Source organism: Xiphias gladius, chromosome 9 (genome assembly GCF_016859285.1).
Source record: "Xiphias gladius isolate SHS-SW01 ecotype Sanya breed wild chromosome 9, ASM1685928v1, whole genome shotgun sequence".
Classification (NCBI taxonomy): Eukaryota; Metazoa; Chordata; class Actinopteri; order Istiophoriformes; family Xiphiidae; genus Xiphias; species Xiphias gladius.
Genome location: NC_053408.1, coordinates 16,593,088 through 16,615,293, shown reverse-complemented (window position 1 = coordinate 16,615,293; position 22,206 = coordinate 16,593,088). Strand labels below are relative to the sequence as shown.

The window sequence follows — 22,206 nt, the reverse complement described above, 5'->3', positions numbered from 1 at the left end:
AGGGCGGTTATTTTGAGAGCCTTTGACAACGTTTTTGCGGCGCGCTCTGTCTCCGTGTCTCACACAGCTGTGCGTGATCCAGAGAAATACTCAACTGGATTTGCTTTGGGATTGTTTTACGTCCATGTCCTTACTCACTAACGTCCAATAGAGGGCATCCCAACACAAATAATCTGCTGGTGTATTACATAACTCTCTTTGGTGGGTTTAAAACACGTGAGTCAATAGAAAAAAGGCCATTGGTAAAAAAAAAAAAAAGCACACCATGCACAAATGGAGAAAAACACAGAAAGCTGGCCTGGCCTTTAACTGCCTGACAAGAAACAGGTCACCACCGACAGACCTGGCAACCCAGAGACAGCAGACCGTATCTCTACATATACCAAGGGCTGTGGTGAAGAAACTCTTCGATCCTTCAGGTAAAAGTAGCAATTGCACAATGTAAAGTTACTCCATTACAAATAAAAATCCTGCATTAAGTAAAAAGTGCAAATATAAGGAGCCAAATGTACTTTGAAAGCAGAATTATGATGCTGAAAATGGCCCTGTGAGTGTTTTACTATTATATCATCATATAATTATTATTGATGAATTAATATGTAAGAAGCATTTGATTGTTTGGTTTGGTTGCGGTTGAGCTAGTTTTAAAAAATATAATGTACTCTTGGAAAGTTTAGTTGATACTAATTCATCATGTTTTATATGCTCATCATATGTTTCGTTTTTAAAATCGGAATTTCTTAAGTAACTATAGCTCTGAAATAAATGTAGGGGGAGTAGAAGTATAAAGTAGCATTAAATGGAAATACTCAAGTAAAGCACAAGTACCTCAGTAGAGGAGTTATCTTGTTAGGATAGTCTTTGGAGAACATAATCAGCTGCTAGTGATATGTAATGTCTCTCTATTCTGTAATGAGATGCAGGATCCAAAGCTGACCTGCTGCCTCATAACCACCCTGCACATTGTCACATTTACATTAAGATTCCAGTGCAACGCCTGTGCTCAAGAAAGCTAAAGAGGGTATTTTTAGGGAAATAATGTCAGTGTCTCTCTTCTTCTTTTTTTAAATTAAGCCCATCGCTCTGACCATTAGGTGTCGTTCATGTCTGAAGTTCAGTGATCCAACTGCCACTAAATCTCTGGTGAGGGAGAAACAATGTAGTCCCCCTGGGTAGGACCAGGTGGAGATTTCTGAATTTGTCTCTAATGGTGTTGTACTTGTTTTGTATTTTATAGACAGGACCTAGTATATTAATATACTAATCCACAAGAAAAATAGAAGAACTTGGATATACTTTTTAGCTTTTTTACACGGAAAAAATGAATTAGCCAGACAAAGGCTGAAGCTGATCGTATTTCAGGCTTAAAGGGAAATCAATAAAATAGACAATGATAATAAAAAAATGAAGACAGCAAACACCAGGATAAGCATAATGAGGCAGAAAAGACAGAACATGGATTCATACAGACTGTGTTTGCTTGGTTTTCAGATATGACATTTTATATCGACCCATATCTTTTGCACAGGAAGTATGCAGCCGTACGGAATAGGAGTGTGTTTTAATTTGAATTAAACTCTAAAGCAGCTGATCTCTCTGATTAGCATCAACCAGAGAGGACTCACCAGAGAAATCACATCACAATGCAATAATCATACTAAATGAGATCGATATGACAAAATGTATTTTTTAAAGATACGATTGGTAGGACCCCGATATGAAAAAGGAGCATGAGACTCCGGGCTTAGCTGATTTGTTTAAACACAGAAGCACCTGAGACAATAATAATAATAATAGTAGTAAAAAAACAACACAACACAACCTCAAATAGGAACAAAAAAATGTTCAAACATCTCCACTGGATGGTGCAGGCATCCCTTGGCCAATCATTAACCAGATATGTACGTCATCAAGTGTCATCATGATTTACTGATGATGCAGCAGTTACAACACTTTCATAAAAACAGAGGTAATGATAATGATGATAATAGTAGGTGAACAATATACTTAGAAGAGGAACAACACCACAGCATAAAAATACAAATGAAATGCATGAATGTATAGTAACTAAGAAATACATTTTGTTTATTTATTTATAACTTTTATTTCCAGGTTCAGGTTGGTTCCCTCGATGTCACAGTGATCAGTGAGTAATGTCTGTGTTCAGGAGAGGAAGCATGTGTGTGTGAGTGTTTATGTGTGTGTGTGTGTGTGTGTGTGTGTGTGTGTGTGTGTGTGTGTGTGTGTGTGTGTGTGTGTGTGACAGAGACAGATTTGTACTAATTGAGGAGGGCACGCTCAGTTAATAATGAGCTTCAGGATTTATCGACTTCATTAAGTCTTCACCAGTGACTGTGTGTGCAGGGTGTGGATGTGGTACTGATAAACAGTACAAAAAGACTCCTGGACTGAATCACAGAAGTGGGTGTGGTTTCACGGCGTGGGGACATGATCTGTGATGACTTTTATGAGACCAACCAACCTTTGCTCTTCTCTTTTCTCTCTTTGCTTTCCTTTTCCTCAGGTGTCCTTCAGAAATTTACAAGCTGTGTGTCTGTGTTTGCTGTCTGCCTTTCACTTACAGTGAAAAAAACAACACACACACACACACACACACACACACACACACGCACACACACACACACAGATGCCTTCTTCTTACCTGTCATTTGCAGGATGGACTCAGATTTTCCAGTATTTGTTACGACATACACTACTTACAACACAATGTTTGTGTCTGTGATTCCTTCCAGTTTACTTTTAACCACATTGTATTCTAGTAGATGGAGATTACTAAATACAGATTTTATTAATAATTGTTGTTGCTCCCATCAAATAAAACCTTTATCTCCCTGTCTGATGTCCCAAGTGATGTTACTTCCAAAATAGTTTTTCACAATTCATTGATACACTCGCTGAGCACTTTATTAGGAACAGCTGTACAGCAGCTTATTCATGCAGTGGTCCACTCAGCCAATCATGTGGCAGCAGTGCATAACATAATCTCATGCAGATACAGGTCAGGAGCTTCGGTTAACGTTTGCATCAAACATCGGAATAAAGAATTAATGTGATCTCAGTGACTTTGACTGTGGCATGGTTGTTGGTGTCAGACTGGCTGGTTTGAGGATTTCTGAAACTGCTGATCTCCTGGGATTTTCTCACACAACAGTCTCCAGAGTTTTACTCAGAATGGGTTGAAAAAAAAAACATCCAGCGGGGGACAGTTCTACGGACAGAAACGCTTTGTTGATGACAGAGGTCAGAGGAGAATGGTCAGACTGGTTGGAGCTGACAGAAAGGCTGCGGTTACTCAGATAACCGCTCTCTACAACTGAGGTGAGCAGGAAAGCATCTCAGAATGAGCAACACATCGAAGCTGGAGGTGGATGAGCTACAACAGCAGCAGACCACATCTGGTTCCACTCCTGTCAGCCAAGAACAGAAATCTGAGGCTGCAGTGGGCACAGGCTCACCAAAACTGGACAGTTGAAGACTGGACAGTTGAAGACTGGAAAAAGTAGCCTGGTCCGATCTGGATTACTGCTGAGGCACACAGATGGTCGGGTCAGAATTTGGCATCAACAGCATGAATCAATGGATCCAACCTGCCTTTTGTCAACAGCCCAGGCTGGTGGTGGTGGTGTAATGGTGGGGGATGTTTTCTTGGCTCACCTTGGGCCCTTTAATAACAATCAGTCGTGGTCTGAATGCCGCAGCCTATCCGAGTATTGTTGCTGACCATGTTCATCCCTTTGTGGCCACAGTTTACCATCTTCTAATGGCTACTTCCAGCATGATAATGCACCAGGTCACAAAGCAGAAGTCGTCTCAGACTGGTTTCATGAACATAACACAAGTTGAGTTATCAGTGGCCTCCCCAGTCACCAAATCCGAACTAATAAATTTGAAAAAAAAAGGAAAAAAAGAATTTAATTGATTTTAGCATAAGGCTCTAACATAACAACATGTGAAAAAAGTAATGTATATACACAACATTAAAACCGGTAACTGGTTTAAATGTTGTGGCTGATTGATGTATATTTGATATGACCCGTGGTCTTATTACTGAGCTGAGCTGTTATCTCGTCCAACACATTTCATTGTACCATTAATTTTATGGCTGACTAATAACATGTGACTAATAAACTGAACTGAACTGAACTGAGAGGGACTGAGATCCATCTGCCAATCATCACCAGAGTGCCTTCTTGTCACACCTCGGCTCCCCATAAGCACACAGTACACTACAGGACTAGTTCCAGGTGAATTTCCAGAACTTACATGTGTGCAAGGCCTCGCCATCATCGTGCTGTCAAAGTGCAGCTTATTTTAGCCCTACATTACACTGACATTACATCCCCAGTTATTTTCTCCTTCACTACCTGAACTGTCCTGAAGCAAAGAACCATTATCACTGGGAATTTCCTTTAAAATCGTTTGTCATCGTAAAATCTGGGCATGTTACCGTCCAGCCCACAACCAGCTAAAATCTGTTCTCTGTGTCTTTGCCTGTGTTTCAGCGCTGTAATTCATGCACCCCTTGGAGCGACAACAGTGAGAAGGTTATATGGCCTGCCTCTGTGTCTTTAAAGGTTGTATATTAACAACTTGATGTGGCTGGTGAGCAGCCACACACGGGAACAGAGGGAGTGTGAAACTGAGTAGCCACCGACTCAGAGGAGAAAACCGACGAGGATTAGGGTCCTGGGCATTGTTCACCTTTCAGCAAGGTCGTGGGAGAGAAGAGACAATTTCATTTCTAGTGTTTGCAACAAAATTTAAGAGGAACGTCTTGGAATGTTCAGTGACTTCATTGCACTATACACAGACTGGACTGTAGGTCAGGAGAGGTGTTAAAAAAACAGAAAAAAACAACAAATGAAAGCCTTTACCAGACCATGGACTGTCTTTAACAGCTCAAAAATATAAATACAGGGATCTTCAGCGCTGAAAATGGACCCAGGTGGCTGGTGGTTGTGTTTGTGCGCCTTGGGGATTCTTGCTCCTCCGTGCTGGGGCATCAGACAGTGTCTGGATGGGGTTACAATCAATGTGATCCTGCTGGATGATGAGGAGTCTCCCTGGAGCCTGAAGTTCGTGAAAGGAGAAATACTGAAGGCCACAGAGACAGATTCAGCCATTAATGCTGCACAAGGTAATAAAATAAAAGACAAGGCATGAGAACGTAGTACAACACGCTGTGGTATAGTGGATTCTACAGTACAAATTTGAGACACAATTTATTTGTGCGGAAAATTGCACAAATATGTCCAGTAGTGTAATAAATTATGTGTATATGTCTACATTTGTCCAGAAGAGTTTAGGGTTGTCATATATGTAACTAATCTCCCATTATTTTCCAAGGTAACAGTTTCTTATAGCTCTTTTTAGGGATTTTTTGTCTTAAAGTTATAATTTCTTGCCCTCTGGCACATATAGTGTTTTTATGTTTAACGCCCACCAAACTGAACTACATTGGACAAGGTGTCAGATTTAGATTTCAGGGGACAAATGAAGCAATGACTGACAACTGATAAGATTTTATTTAGTCAGTGTAATAACTGATTAGATATGGGTCATTATTCTATGAACCACAAGGAAGCAAATGTTTAATGCCTACTTAATGCTTTGTGGTAGTTTATTTTGATCTTCGGTTGATATGATAACATGATAACTCACTTAGACATGGCTGGGTTAACCTGCTTTGAGCCCAAGGGTAAATATTAGTTATGGGCCCCCTATTGTTTGTGATAACTTGGTTAAACATTGTTTAGCGATTTGGACCGTGTACATTTTGAGAGAGGTCCCCTCTACAATACAGGTAATAATGCGGAAACCTTATAATTTGATCTGATATTGTATGTTATCATTATTGATAATGTATTTTATTGCATTTTAACCAGATTACCACAAACCAACTGACACACAATGAAAATGGAGCTTTCATGGGTCTGAATGTCAGGGGCCCAGCCGCAGCTGGTTTGCCAGTTAGTAATCCATCCCGGCACCTACAGAACACTACAGAAGGACATATTGATGATATGCGGGGGGTGTGATTATTGACAGCCAACTGACCGTTCGCTAAACCCCACAGCCCTTTGTTCTCGCACGGCACATAGAGTTAGGTACAGAAGTATTTGGACAGTGACACAGTTTTCCTAATGTTGCCTCTGTACACCAGCAGAATGGACTTGAAACGAAGCCATCAGATGTGATAGAAGTGTAGACGTTCAGCTTTAATCCAAGGGGTTTAACAAATATATCACATTAACAGTTTAGGAATTACAGCCATTTTTATAAATAGTCCCTCATTTTCAGATGCTCAAAAGTAACTGGACAAACCATTACAATTATAAATAAAATGATTATTTTTAATACTTGGATGAAACTCCTCTGCCTGAAGTCTGGAACCCATGGATGTCACTAAATGCTGAGTTTCCTCCCTTGAGATGCTTTGCTAGGCCTTAACTGCAGCTGCCTTCAGGTGCTGCTTGTTTGTGGGTTTTTCTGCCCTGAGTTTTGTTTGGAGATTGAGAGTTCCCATGAACAGCTACCGAATGCAAATTCAACACTTGGAATCAACTCCAGACCTTTTATCTGCTTAATTTGTCACAAAATAACAAATTCGGTTTTCTCCTGAGTCGGTGGCTACTCCAAACTGATTGTCAGTGAATAGTCCAAATACTTTTGAGCCTCTGAAAATGAGGGACTATGTATAAAAATGGTTAATTTGATATTTTTGTTAAACCCCTTGAATTAAAACTGAAAGTCTACACTTCAGTCACATCTTGATGGTTTCATTTCAAATCCACTGTGGTGGTGTACAGAGGCAAAATTTTAAAAATTCTGTCACTGTCCAAATACTTTTGCGTAACTGTATATACAGTTACAGTGATGATAGTGGCAGATTGCTTCTCAAAATTCTTAGCTTTGAAACAATGGGCCCTTGACTTCAGACGGATGCTGACAAAAAGCAGCAGCAAGTTACTGTTGACATGCTATTAACAACTTGTGTTAAACACTATTTGTAATGTGTTCCTTACACATTTGCTCTTGTCTGTTTGACTCTGGAGTGGACAGAAAAAGTAATCCACCTACCAAACCCTTTAGATGTGGAGTATCTGTCTTACTACCGCTTCAACGTGCAGAGAAATCAAAGCCTGACAAACCTGCCATGTCTCACTATGGTTGGTAAGGTGTGGCTGGATGATGGCTGTTCTGGAAAGGGACTTAGCAAACAGTCAATTGACAACCACTTTGCTGAAACCCACAAGCCAAAATAAATCAATAAATTTTCCCAAAAGTCATGAAATGTTTGCCTTTCTTTCTTTCCACAACCCACAATAAAGGTGTGAATTTTAATCTCACGGCCAACTTTGGCGGGTTCAACACCACCTTTTATCGACATAGAGGCTGCCAGAGTAGCTCGTGTGAGGGAGTGGATGAGCTGAAAACCCTGACGGTGAGTAGCTACACTTTTACGTCCAGCTTAGCCTCATCATACTTGCTTTTCACCATATATGTATAAACTTGCCTGTGTGCTCAGTCTGTACCTTGAGGATTGAAAGCTATTCCCACTAGGGGGCAGATCAGTGCTGCGTCAACAGGAAAAGCACAGCAGGGAGCCAGTCCTGGGGGCTACTATAGTCACAGTAGTGAAAAGCAAGTAGATCAGTGCTCCTCGCCTTAGCTATGTGAGCCTTACACACAAATGTGAAACAAACAGCCACTCTGACGGACAGACAAAAACTCACACTCAGGTCTTTTCTCCTGCAGAGCTCAGGCGACCTGGGATGTGCTGTGCTTGGGCCCACCTGCACCTACGCTGCTTTCCAAATAGTTGAGTAAGTGCTGGTTTTTCCATGGTCCTGTCCACACAAGTCCAGATAGATCTTAAAAAAACACCGTTTACATCTCCACACAGAGTTTAACACGTATAAATGTTACGGTATGGTGCACGTGGATTCTGCTCCTAAACATGCTTCCTAACATTAGGTAGTTTTGTAGTGGGCATGTCAGCAGCTACATGTCTCTGTGATCCCCCTTGATTTCCCTTTCATGTATATGCCATTCTCTGTCCCTCTCTCTCATCCATTTTCCTCCCTCTTTCTCTCCCTGACAGTGTAGAAAAAGGTGTGAAGCTCAGGACACCCATCATCTCGGCAGGAAGCTTCGGTCTCTCCTGCGACTACACACTCAACCTGCAGCGCCTCCTGCCGCCGGCACGCAAGATCTCCGACTTCTTCATTCACTTCTGGAGAGACCACAACAAGATCAAACCTGTGTGGAAGACAGCCTATGTTTACAAGAAACAGAGCAACACTGAGGACTGCTTTTGGTGAGTCGCCAAGGAGGTGTCTTTAAAGAATAAGCCACTTTTGTGAGTCAATATATGTACAGTCACTTTATTGTACAATCAAGTGATTCTAGTCCAAGTCCACAAAATGTGAAAATGTAATATTCAATATTCAAGAGTTATCCAAAACATTTACGTTGTAAATTCCCAGATTGATTGACTTAGTGAAACTACAGGGAACCAATATCAAGTTCGTGATAATGAAAATTGCAGCCAGGTCTTGTGGGACCTTGATGATGTTGAAATGCTGTGCGTCCAGCAGTGTCTATGACGGGTATGGCTCCTGTGTATCGATCAGTGATATGACTGTCTCTTACTCTAGTGGCCTAGTAAATCCGTTTTTATTAGGAATTCTAAGTGATTTCCCTCTACAGGTATATAAATGCACTGGATGCAGACTTAAGCAAGTTTGCCCAAAATATTAGAAGAACGGTGCTGCGCAAACAAGAAGAACTGACAAAAGTACTCACATCACCCAAAAACAGGACAAGCAACTGTAAGTTTTCTTCTTTATGTACAAAACACATCTTCTTGTCTGATTTCACTATTGTCATAGAAGGAAGTGCACTAAATTGTTGTACATTCTTGCAAGGTTTTACAAGCTGTGAGCAAATAAACTCACAGACGGTGTGTTTGCACACTCAGACTTTTGTACACAGTGCTTTGTAAACACTGTCAGTTTCCTTGGAGCTGTTACAACTGACACACTTGCTTGTAACAGCTGTCGCTCATGCGACTGTGAGAGCGCTACAGAGTCAGCGGTTGTAGCTTTACTAGGTGCGAGGTATGCCATACAAACTGTTCTACCAACAGCACAGAGGGAGCACTTTGTTCTGGGTGCAGGATTTGAAAATGTGGATTTGCATTTGCTGTGAAAATACACATCACACGCCAAAAGTAAGAATTTTATATAGTGCTCAGTTATAAGTCAGAACTCGAGATCCCCTTTTGTCTAACAGGAAAAATATGACAGCAGCGGTGTGTAAGTGTTACTTACACAAGAATGTATACTTTTAAAAACATTTCTAAGTTTGACATTCAGAATTGGATCGTAACAACTTTCCCACTTCGAACCCCCAAGATATAACCACAAATGGACAAAGAACAATTATGTCCCAACAACTGCTGGCACATGCCTTCATGGTTGTTTCATGTTGACGCGGCCATGAAAGAGGCCATTTTGGGTTTGGTATTAACTTTGCTTTCAAGGTCGAAGTGGAAATTTAGATGAAAATCAGGGCAAGGGAGTTAAACGGGGGGGTTGACTCCCTCCAAGGCCACCTTTGCAATAAATGCTGCTGGTTTGTGGTGTTACATTTTCTGTTTGCAGTGTTCATCATGTGTGGATCACCAATGGACATAGTGGAGGTGAAAAATGGCTCCACAGAAGCAGACAGCAGTGAGAATCTCTTCATCCTTATTGATCTTTACAAGTCAGTGCTCTTTATTCACACATCTCTTTTCCCATCTCTAATTTCCAGTTGTCTTCATATCTCTTTTTTTTTCTGACACTTTCTGCATGTGTCTGTTCTGCAGACATGTTTGCACTTATTGCACTGTATTGTTTCTCAAGCTTTCATAAATTATTCTCTATATTCCCACATCCCTCTGCAGCTCAAGTCATTTGAAATAATAGAAATTTGGATTTGACTAAAAACCCTGTCTACAATCGAGTCACCTACTATATAACACCTGAGCACAACAAGCTGGGACTGAGAGTGTTGAATCATTGGCAAGCTAGCAGAAAAGCAGAGAAATAGTTAGCTAAAAGTAATGGTTAAACAGTTGAAAAATTAGCTAACAGCTAATGGTAAAGGATAAATGGCTGAGATAATTAAAAGTAAGGGTTGCAACGTCCAGTTTAATATTAGTGGATGTTAGCAGTGCAAATGCAAGCTTAAGTTAAATTGTATTATTCTAACATCTACTATTTATATCCACTTTTGTATCATCAATAGTTACATAATGTGCAGTTAAAACATTTCCAGCACATTTGTAACATGATGGTGATGGTGTCGATGAAAGCGTTCTTGAATTCTTTGACGCTGTCTGGAGGGTGGGTGGGTACGTCTGGAACACACTATGACAAAGTTGTACATTTCCTCTAACTGCACGCTAACGACATTACATGGTTTCAGTGACAACTCCGTTAATATTGATTTTCTCCATTCAGTGTCTCTCTCTTTGCTGTAATGAAATGTACAAAATTAAAATCAATTTTAATAAGTGATTCAAAAAGGATTTGACTGAATCTGCCAGCGTCCGATCCTCAGGCAGGGAGTTGGAGTAATTATGGTGGTGTGAGAAGGAAGGATACCTGTAAGGATGCTGCACATAGAGCATTTTTAAGAGCGTCTCTCCTGCCCTCTCTACACAGTGATAAATACTACATAAATGCAACATCGCTGCCATCCATGAAGAACGTGTTGGTGCTGACGATGCCCAATACCAGAAGCTACATCATCAACACAGACGTGAAAGACAGCAACATGGTGAGGACCCAGAATATCAAAATTACTCATCTCCTTTCCTCCTAGTCCCACTATGTAAAGACATAGTTTGACATTTGGGGAGATAAAAGTAACAAGTTGTGATTTTACAGGGGGGTTATGTGCGGGACCATTTCTTGGCCGGGCGCAGTGACTCCCCGGAGTCTTGCTGCCACTGCTGCCAGCATCAGTGGTCCTGGTTCTCCGAGTAACCTACAGCACAATGTTTTAACATTGCGTATGGGGATTAGATCCGGAAAGCAGTTCCAGCCATCAATCTGTCTGTCTCTCCCTCTCTGCAGATGAATGACTACATGGCTGCGTATCATGACGCGGTGCTGCTGATAGGCCAGGTGATGAGGGACATTGTCGAAAAACCTCAGTCGGAGATTCAGCAGATGGAGTTTGTCAATGCCAATTACTTCAGGAACACCTCCTTTAACGGTAGGGAAGGAGGGAGCGATAGGAGGAGCATCTAATGTACTTAACTTTGACGCCGGCTCACAGATTGCTAGAACCCCCAAAATTCCCAGAAAAAAAAAAAACACCGACGACATGCCCTCAGTGGCCCTGAGAGTTGAAGCTGATTACTGTGAGGTCTCACAGATGGAGGCTGTCGACTGCTATCACTTCTTTGGGTCTTTCATTAACATGATGAAGAGATTAGGTGTTATAGCCTGCAGGCTGCAGCTGTAAGCAGCTCGTGTGTAACAGAGTGTGAGTGTGTGATCATGAGGCACATTCAAAGAGAAGCTGTTCATTCATTTGTTCCAATTGTTTTAATTATTTATCTTGTTTTAGATTCGTTTTTTTGATTTATCACATGTATTCCTTGTTTGAACTGTACAGCACTTTGTAACTGTGTGTTTTGCAAGGTGCTCTGTGAATAAAGTTATTACTATTGTCATATAATGATTTCTGCTGCCATATGTCTGTGTATAAAGATGTCTTTATGATTCTGCTCAGGAACTGCTGGAAGCTACAAACTGGACGAGCATGGAGACAGAGATGTGAATCTGTCAATCATTTACACCACTAATGACCTCAAGGTACTTTGTTCTCCTGTGTTAATTATTTTTGCCATATTAAGAAACACAGATCACTCTTCTTGAAGCAAAACTATTTTGTCAGCCTCCTGGGCTGAGTCTCTTGCTGTCATACGCTGTTTTGTGCTGAAATGTGTAATTTCCTCCTCTCATGTGATTCTCAGTACCGTATTTTATTCACATTCGACACTGAGCACAACCGAACCCAAGTGGTTGAGACAGACCCTTCCTTCATCTGGGGAAAAAGACTTCCCAATTTCAGACCAAATATAGGTATAGCTAAAGCACACGTACACACACACACACACACACACACACACACACACACACACACACACACACACACACTGAGAGAGAGAGAGAGAGAGAGAGAGAGAGAGAGAGAGAGAGAGCCTAGTTTGATTGAGTCACAGGCTATAATTGTCTCTAAGGAGAAGTGGGAAATGTCCCAGTTATAGTTTGGAGTGGTGCCTGTGTCTAATTGTCTAAATGCTGTAAAAGAGGCTTTTGTACCCATTCATGACACCAGCAGATATAGTGTTTTTCCACACAAATTTGTCTGAATTTAAGTTACAGAGGTGCAGGCAGTTGGGCGGTTTGTCTCTAATTCTAGGAGGTGAGACTCTAACTATCAGTTTGCATTTGCTGCAGTTGCTTAATTTCAAGTGTGTTTCAGCTTAGAACCACTTTCGGACCAAAACCACAAAATATCACATTAGGAGGAGGTTGGAGTGGTGGACGGAGCAGCGGCAGCAAAAGGAGTTGGCATGAGCATATCCGGAGAGAAATAGTGAGAGCGCAGCCATGGTATAATGTACACCGCTGTACACCTGCATGAATACGATTAGATGTTACTAGCCACAGAGCAGTGAATGAGCCAGTGAATGTGACGCATATATGAAACAGCTGGTGCCAGTCAACCAGTGATCTGCCTGAACAACTGCTGTGCTTCATATTTGGAAAATTTACTTTGCCTGCAGCAGCTTTCTCTGGGATTGTCTCATCAGTTCTATACATAGTGAGTTTCAGGTTGAATAAATAAAGAACCAAAACAGTCACACTATTTACTTTTTTTTTTTAATTTGTGGCACATATAAAACATTTCCTGCAGATGACTTCACATCCTTCCAGACATAAACCTGAACACTATGGCAGCTCAGCCTGTGTTTATCTGTTTTCCTGTTCCTGTAAATGTGCATTGGCCTGGATGAGTCACCATCTGCTAAAAGCATCACTGCTGTAACAGTGCTGTTTTTTCTTGTCTTGTTTTTGTTTTTTTCCCTCCTCACACCTTCAGGTCCAGCATCTCACGACATTGTTGTCATTGTGTTGGCCATCACAGTGGCTGTGGTGGCCACCATCGCCTTTATTTTCTACAGGTGAGTGAAAGTCCTCTTGTAGTCTCATCACTGACAGCAACACACACACAGGCCCAGAGAGCTGAATGACATAGCAAACCTACAGTATGTCTAGGAGTCATTTGAACAGTAATTGTTCCAGGCTGAAAGGTAGACCAACCCGAAGGTTCACTCTGATCCGGTTTTCTGTGGCAGATCACAGTCAAATGTTTGCATACTGTTCAACATAAATTTAAAAAAAGCCCTGAAGCAAGCAAACAATGCCTTATGGTGTACATTATGCGAATATGAAACATTTTGACGATTATTTTAGATTAATTTTATGTGTATGAATACTTTTGGGCTCCAGGATTATAAACTAACTAAACTAAATTTCCAAACGTGGTTTGCTGGTATTTTCCCCCCTGTGTAGACAGAACAGGAGAGACCGTCTGCTCAGGAAGCGCTGGTCATACCTCCCCTCTGAACTTATCACGCTGCTGGAGAATAACGAACTCAATGTCATCTCTCTTAAGGTAAATGAGGGTTGAACCTCTTGGTCAGCACGGAGGCCTTTCTGACACTCTCTCATCCACCTAACCCGTGCAGCACAGCGAAGCTCATCCCAGGCTTACATTTTCTGCAGCTCTCAGAACTATTCTAACCATTTTTTCTCTTTCAAGTGCTCAAGTTGACCTTATTCTTGATCATGAATACACTAGAGCATACATCAAAAGAAAAACAGTTTGGACACTGGACCTTGTTAAAATGCCCTTCATCTGCCCCTGCCAGATTGAAGACGAGAGGAAAGACAAGAATTTCAAGATCCGCCGTGCGCTCTACGATAAGAAGGTAGCTGCACACAACGTCCTGCAGTAGTTTTCAAATTTAGCACTGTGCTGAACACAGAGATGTCATTTGCTTGGTGTATTTTCAGATTGTAATTCTGAAGGAGCTGAAGCAATCAGATGGGAACTTCAATGATACCCAGAGGGTAGAACTTAACGCGGTAAGACACACAGCAGGTAGCTTGTGCGATGTCATTGTGATACTGATTTGAGGTCAGCAATTTATTGACTGCCCTATTCGTTAATATTTGTCCAGGTTTGCCAATGTGCCGTGTCTTTTTGCCTTTCCTCCTCAGCTCCTCCAAATCGACTATTACAACCTCACAAAGTTTTATGGCACAGTGAAGTTTGATCAGGGTGTGTTCGGAGTGTTTGAGTATGGAGAGAGGGGGTCACTCAGGGTACGTACGGCATGCACACATTCATCTCGAGTCCAGTTCGGTGTGCCTGTATCAAATTACTATTTTGACTGACAAGTCTAGAATATCAGTAGCTTAATACAGAACACGGAACCAAAGATCCAATAAGAGGGCAAAATACATTAAATCTACCAGAGATGACATAATTTCATGTGCAAGTCATGGAGAGAATGGTAATGGCGAGAGAATGATTTTTTCAAATCCTTCAAACATACATGAATTGAGATAGAACGTGGCAGTGCAATAAGGCATACACACACACACACGCACACACACACACAAATGGCCTCTGTCCATGTCTTCTTCCAGTACGTGCTGAATGACAAGATTTCATACCCAGAGGAGACCTTCATGGACTGGGAGTTCAAGATCTCCGTTATGTACGATATCGCCAAGGTGAGACAGAAGCTCTTGGCTCTGCTGATGAGCACCACATTATGTCACTCTGAAGTACCATATTGTCTGTGGAGTGTTGCACATGATATCCTATGGAGCTTTGTGAATGGCTGAATAGCAGGCGCTGTATGTTCAGCTCAACACAAACGCACTTCTAACATGTTATTGCATCACACGCAACTCACAGTTTGCCCTGGAGATGACTGACGATCACGTGTATCAGACATATAGGAACAGTATGAAGGGCTAGTCATTTTTAAATCTATATAATCAGTTACTTTCGACCAGTTGCTACTTTCTTAAACTTAATTTTCTTAAAGGTTTTGCTCGACATTTTGGGAAAAATGCTTAGATGCTTATTTGTTGGGGGTCATTTTTGCACTTTTTTTTTCAGATTAAACAAACAAGATACAATATCTCAATTATTGAGCTTCAGAGGTGCTGATAGGCAGGTTTTGTTGGCTTCGGACAGATCCAGACTAAGTGTATCCCCATGATTCCTGTCTTTTTGCTAAGATAACCTAATCGGCTGCTGGCTGTAGACTCATTATGTACCGCACAGATGTGAGCGTGGCATCAGTCTTCTCAGCAAACTCAGCAAAAAGCAAATAAGTGGATTTCCCAAAGCGCCAAACTTTCCTTTCATGTGTATGTTGACGAGAACATGGCTGAATTAAGAAAACTGGAACTAAACTTGAACTCTTCTAAAGAAAAGTTCCTATACAGTTGAAGTTATGCTGAAATTACACAGCCTCGAAATCTCTCCTTAAAAAGAACATGTATGTCTAACTTATGTCCAATTACCCAGATAAATTAAATACGAATATTACTAAATATTTTTATGAATATTTAGTTGTTGGGTAACGTAAAAGTTATCCAGGTCACTTATAAATTTAACTTGTTTAAGTATCTACAGTATTTTCGGGGAATGCAACAAGGAACTAGTCAATGTCACAGGAAACCTTCCCCAACACTAGTATATACTTGATCTAAACCGTGGGGGTTTATAAGGTTTACACCAAACAGAAAATGATACACATTTTCACCAGTAGGAATCGTTGTTGCAGTTCCCCCTGGCTAGAGGACGGTAGACGTCACAGATGACTTCTCGCCTCCTCGATTTACCGTGAATCTCCACATTAGCTTCCTTGTTGGAGCACGTGTCTGCTCCAGCCCCATGTTAGATTACTGTAGTGTGTTCATCCTCTGTGCAGGGCATGTCCTACCTCCATGCCAGCGACATCCAGGTGCACGGTCGCCTCAAGTCCACCAACTGTGTGGTGGACAATCGCATGGTGGTGAAGATCACAGACTTTGGCTGCAACAGCTTTCTTAGCCCCGGCGAAGGTAACGCCGCAGCACTGTCTAGTGCTAAGTCCTCCCCTCACCGAGTTATTGTCCCTCACTTTCTTACATCTTCCTTTCTCTCTCTCCTCTCAGACTTGTGGACAGCTCCAGAGCATCTGAGGAAACATGGCACTTCTCAGAAAGGAGACGTCTACAGCTTTGCCATCATCTCTCAGGAGATAGTTCTCCGAAAGTGCACCTTCTACACAGAGTGCTGCTCCGACCGAGCAGGTGTAACACACTGACACAACCACTGTCCAAAATTATTAAGCCTCCGCACTCACACACTGAGCTCTTGAAAATCAAAAGAATGAACAAAATTATTATCATTCCTCACGGAGAGTGTGCAAATTATTAGAAAAGGAGGGAGAAAGGGGGGGGGGGGGGTTGTGTCTTTTTTCTTTTTGCTGATGGGATGTTGGTGTGACTGTTCTTGTGAGATGATGGGAGGTTCGTTTAAATTTTTCTCATCCTGGATTTATATTTTATTTCTGCTTTCCCGTTAAATGAATAGATTTAAACATTTGAATGTTAGATAAACCTCATATATGTCTTTAAGGGCAGTACACATGAATGAGTTCATGTTCTAAATAACAGTGAAACAGTCCTTTTTTATTTGCTTTTTCTATCAAATATATAGGATTCAAAATATATCGGAAAAATATAGGATTCATCCCCCATCCCCAACACAATAATTTTTTTACAGTCCCTAACGCATGTTAACTGCCATTGGATCAGTTGAATCGGTTTGAGAGACTCAAATCAACTTTATTGACACTCCAAAGATTAGAGGCCTCCGCTGTGTTTAACGTCAGGGCAAGACGCAGTGCGAGTGTTTTGCACTAACACACACTCACTAGTGCTGGCAGTGATTTTGTGGGGAATTCGTGTCTGTCTGTTTCCAAACAGAAAAGCTGTCCAAGGTCATCATGTCCTACTTCCGACCTGATCTTAAGTTTGAGACGGCTTCAGAGAAAGAAGCAGAGGTGACTCATTGGCTTTTGCGCTGCAACTTGATCTACAGTTGTGTTTATGTATTGTCTGATATGTCTTCAAAGCTTTGTGTCCTGTCTCCTAGGTTTATATGTTAATAAAAAGCTGTTGGGATGAGGATCCAGAAAAAAGACCTGACTTTAAGAAGGTAGAAAACTGTCTGGGGAAGATCATCAGGTGATTTCTCTCTTTGATCACTGTTTGTGGCCTTGTGTCGCCTATAGAAGCTCTGAGAAACTGATTACATAGTTATAGATACTTCTAGTGAGAGCGAACATTTTTCCCTCCCTTCCCTTTCCTTCTTTTCCCCCTTGCCTGTTCATTCCCTCGTCCTCCAGTAAAATCCATAACCAGGACAACGAGAGCTACATGGACAATATGATCAGACGGCTGCAGATGTATTCCAGAAACCTGGAGCACCTGGTGGAGGAGAGAACGGCTCTCTACAAAGCTGAGAGGGACAGGGCCGACCGCCTCAACTTCATGCTGCTTCCTGGGTCTGTGTACACTTAATGGAGCATGCCACGTTTATGGGAAAGCGACCTGAGAACACAGATACCAAAATGATACCCCTGGTAGAGAATTGGTTTTGGTGCTTGAATGCAGAAACAGACCCACACAACAGCTAAAATGAATAGATAAACAGTGTTATATTCACTTATCTCATTAATAGTTCAGATTTATCTGTAAAACTGATGGGTAATGTCAATGAAGTGGCACTTGAGTTCATCCGACAGGACTGTGGGGGTACATCTGAAAAAAAATGGTTGGGAACCAGCGGTGTAGCCCATTTAACTGGAATGAAAGCACAGGTGGGTCATCCTGTTTCGTCTGTCCTCGTACGTGTTTCTCTCTGCGTAGCCCAGTGGTGAAAAGCCTGAAGGAGACCGGTGTGGTGGAGCCAGAGCTGTACGAGGAGGTGACAATATATTTCAGTGACATCGTCGGTTTCACCACTCTGTGCCAGTACAGCACACCGATGGAAGTTGTGGACATGCTCAACGACATCTACAAGGGCTTTGACAGCATAGTCGACCACCACGATGTATACAAGGTACTGACAAGGTCGCAATTCAGTCGATGGACAAATAGACTGAGGCCACAGGCATCAGCATTTCGTCCGTCTGTCCTCAGGTGGAGACGATAGGCGATGCCTACATGGTGGCCTCCGGTCTGCCGAGGAGAAATGGAAACAGGCACGCGGTGGATATCTGCCGCATGGCGCTGAACATCTTGGCGTTCATGGGTACCTTCCAGCTCCGACACCTGCCTGGCATCCCTGTGTGGATACGCATCGGCGTACACTCAGGTACACTGTAAAAAAAAAACTAAAAAAAAAGAACAGGACTGCGCTTGTCGTCTCTCAATCTTTCAGTAAATATGTTCACATTATTTGTAAGTGCCACTGAACGCTCAAGAGCAAAGATGACTCGATCTTTAAATGAAAACTGGATATTCTCCCGTGTCCGTCTGTCGTCCCTAAACAGAGTGTGAGGCCACTGTTAAATTGCTTAAAAGGTTCTTCAGAGTCAAGTGCATCCATTCCCCAAATCCGTACAAAAACCTTTTGATGCACCTCCATTCTACCTTTCCATGTTTTTTTTAAATCTTGTAAACAGTTTGTAATCTGCGATGGAAAACTGACTGAATACTTGTCTGTCCGTGTGTGTGTCTGTGTGTGTGTGTGTGTGTGTGTGTGTGTGTGTGTGTGTGTGTGTGTGTGTGTCCAGGTCCCTGTGCAGCAGGTGTTGTGGGGATAAAGATGCCCAGATATTGTCTGTTTGGAGACACGGTCAACACAGCATCCCGTATGGAGTCTACAGGACATCGTGGGTAGAGAAATAAATACATGCATGCAAAGAGACGGTTAATGAACTAGCTGACTTACACTGACATTAATGCAGCCAACCACTGTGATCTACTTATCCTACATCAGCACTGCACTGCACATTGCTCTAGTGCAATTACACAAGTTATCAGTCAGTCCTTATCAGATAAATTGACCACAGCTAAGCCTGGGGGAAAAAAAAGATGCCTGTTTTTTTTTTTACCTTGTAATATCCTCCAGCCCTGCGGATCCATGTCAGTCAGCCTACTATAAATATCCTGCAGAGGACGGACTGCAAGTTTGAGTATGAGATCAGAGGAGAAACATATCTGAAGGTAAAAATTTGTTCCTCAACTTTACGAAACCTGCCGGCAACATGTCTGCTGACTGCACTGCCACACACCAATGCCAATGATCATAAACGTGTGTGTTGTGTGTGTGTGTGGGTTTTCTAAGGGCAAAGGCACAGAGACAACATACTGGTTAACAGGTGAAACTGGAGAAGACTACGACCTCCCAACTCCACCCACAACGTAAGCAAACGATCCCTGCAAAAAAAAAAAACAGAGTTTTATGATTTATGATTTATGATTGAATAGGGGGTTCAGCACCGGACTATTTCTTGACTGGGCGCAGTGACTTGTATGGATTAAACGAACAAGATGTATTAAGACGTGTTAATTAGTGAGTTTTACATGTGCTAGATTTTTTTTTACCCTTGGACAGAGCCAGTCTAGCTGTTTCCCTGTGCTAAGGTAACAGTTGGATGATGGTAGCTTTATAGATGTGAAAGTGGTATTAATCCTCTCATCTTACTCTTGGCATGAAAACCTAATTAGTGTATTTTCCAATATGTTGAACTATTCCCTTAATGGGGTTGCGTTCGCCTGAGACTGAGAAGTTAATTTCATCCGAGTTAAGTTTAAATGTTATACTGTTAAAATTAATATTCCATATAATAGATGCAAAATTTAAGCTGGTGTCTTATTTGTTCAGTCTATATGTACATGTAGACTTGGAATGTTATAGTATCACATGTATTGTTATTCTACTGTACGTTTAGCTTGACAGGATACTTAAGACTGACTTGTTTAAACCTGGCTCTACCGGTTCCTGCTTTTCCAGAGAGAACTTCCAGCGGCTCCAGCAGGACCTCGCCCACATGATCCTGATGTGCCTGGAGCGCCGCTCTCGGGGGTCTTTGCAGATGAAGAAGCCACACCCGTGTCAGAGGAAGAAGGATGACAGTGATCAAGAATCAGAGGTGGAGTCTGAGAGCGACCATCCTGAGTACCTGCATCTGGCCACCATCGACAACACCCTCAGCACCTTCCTGTAGGACAAACCTCAGTGGGTGTTATTAAACTATTCAGTAAGAGTGGGATAAAAAACCAGCAGGTAGAGGCGGAGAGGGGAAGGACTGCAGCCCTGTGCACAACAAATTTTACCAGGTGTTGAAAAATCTAAAACACATATATGTACAATAATGTACAAAACCGATTATATTTGTCAGTAGGGCCTCTCATTTTTGGGCTGTGTTCCATAAGATGGACAAGGATGTGAAAGACGTAGGATGTATGAGGATATATGAGGATCTACAGCAGACTTACATTCTCATTAGAAATGAGAATTTCCTGACTTTTACTTGCTTTTTGTGCTCCTTATTGAACCCTTAGCTAAAAGTGCAGCATCAAGCCAAGATGCCAGGATAACAGGGAGTCAAGCAGGGCGGCAACCTGCTTGTCGTAAACTCACTCGTCCAGACTACATTCAAGTAACGTTCTTGTACATATGGACCTTTCTTCCACATATTCTTGTCATTTACAGAGGTTCATCAGTTGATTAGATATGAATTTATTTACTGCTCGGTCTAAAACTATGTCGGAGTGAGCAAACAAGATCCCGGCCAAGATGTTACGGTTATGTTCAGTGCTCAAAATGACTTTCACATCTTTGGAAGGGAATGGTGAGTGTGTCTTTGTTAAGCAGGAGGACAATAAGAAGACACAAATGACAATAAGAGAAAAATAAAAACAGAACAAACTATACATGTAGCTGTAGCCAAACTGTGGCATCAGTGACAGTATACAACATCTTCGTCTGATCGAAGTGACTGTACTTCTTATCTAACTTACTCAGCAACCTAATCAACGATTATGAACGTCGGTTCAAATCTTGTACTGGGAACTTTATTTGTATTTATATTTTAATGACATATCTGATGGTGACGGCCTTTGACCGTACATGCATCTCCGGCTGGGAACTGGCTGCTCATGTCAAACACTGGAGATTACACTGAGGTCAGGGAGGAAACCCTATTGCATTGCTTGTTCTCAAATGTTGGCTTTGTTATTCTATAGATATCAGTGCACAACAAGATGTGAGCTAATCGTGATCAAGTCGTGGTGGTAATATCTGCCTCCAAAATAAAAATCATTTTCAACTCTGTATTTTAAACCAAAGGACAAAGTTTTATTTTTGTAGAGAATTGTGATTCATTTACAGTAATAAAAAAAAAACCAAACACAAAAAACCCTTCGGTAACACTTTTGAAAATGTTGTATGTTGTTTAGGTCTTGATGAAATAAAGTTGAATTAAATCAAAACACGGTGTTTCTTGAAGCCTGTACAGGTTTATCTGAGGCCTTACAATTCATGTGTCACATTGTTTTGTTTTATGTATACAGACATGACAGCATATGGACAGCAGAAAACAGAAACTCCAGCATCAGATAAAGATGTTCTTCTGACATGTTTTTTTTGCACAGAATAATGAAAGAGGACTGTTATTGTAGGCTTTTACACATCAGATATCATGTGAAAACACACTCTATTGTACTGCAGAAACCATTCAACAAGTAGTGTACAAATGAATTAATTCAGCGTGAATCCAGCAAACCAAACAAGGTAACTGCATATGCAAGTTGAGGTTTATAAAACTGACCCAACGGTAACACATTTTCATTTGATAGGAAAACCCTAAACTCTATTCTTGCAGTAACATCTGTTCAACAGCGTTTATGTGAACTAAGACTAAAAACTAGCAAAATCAGTAAACTTGATAAGTGCATTTCTAGATACCGTTGAAGATCATCAGGTCAGTGAAACATAAAAGCTAGTCTTCAAGTAGAAAAAAGCAAAGGT

At 41.5% G+C, this 22,206-nt stretch overlaps 1 protein-coding gene across 1 annotated transcript; it reads left to right on the top strand.

The window, feature by feature from the left end:
• The first annotated feature begins 317 nt into the window (after window positions 1-317).
• On the top strand, window positions 318-21,513 carry gucy2cb (guanylate cyclase 2Cb). Its single transcript, XM_040134394.1, has 28 exons — window positions 318-419; window positions 4,524-5,158; window positions 7,353-7,465; window positions 7,780-7,847; window positions 8,126-8,341; window positions 8,734-8,855; window positions 9,690-9,792; window positions 10,737-10,851; window positions 11,151-11,292; window positions 11,815-11,897; window positions 12,059-12,167; window positions 13,192-13,273; window positions 13,665-13,767; window positions 14,024-14,083; window positions 14,169-14,240; window positions 14,376-14,480; window positions 14,808-14,894; window positions 16,109-16,241; window positions 16,335-16,472; window positions 17,151-17,227; window positions 17,320-17,411; window positions 17,573-17,731; window positions 18,096-18,288; window positions 18,369-18,543; window positions 18,965-19,063; window positions 19,303-19,397; window positions 19,519-19,595; window positions 20,188-21,513. The coding sequence occupies exons 2-28, from the start codon at window positions 4,957-4,959 to the stop codon at window positions 20,399-20,401; spliced, it is 3,234 nt and encodes a 1,077-aa protein (XP_039990328.1). The 5' UTR covers window positions 318-419; window positions 4,524-4,956; the 3' UTR covers window positions 20,402-21,513.
• The last annotated feature ends 693 nt before the right edge of the window (window positions 21,514-22,206 follow it).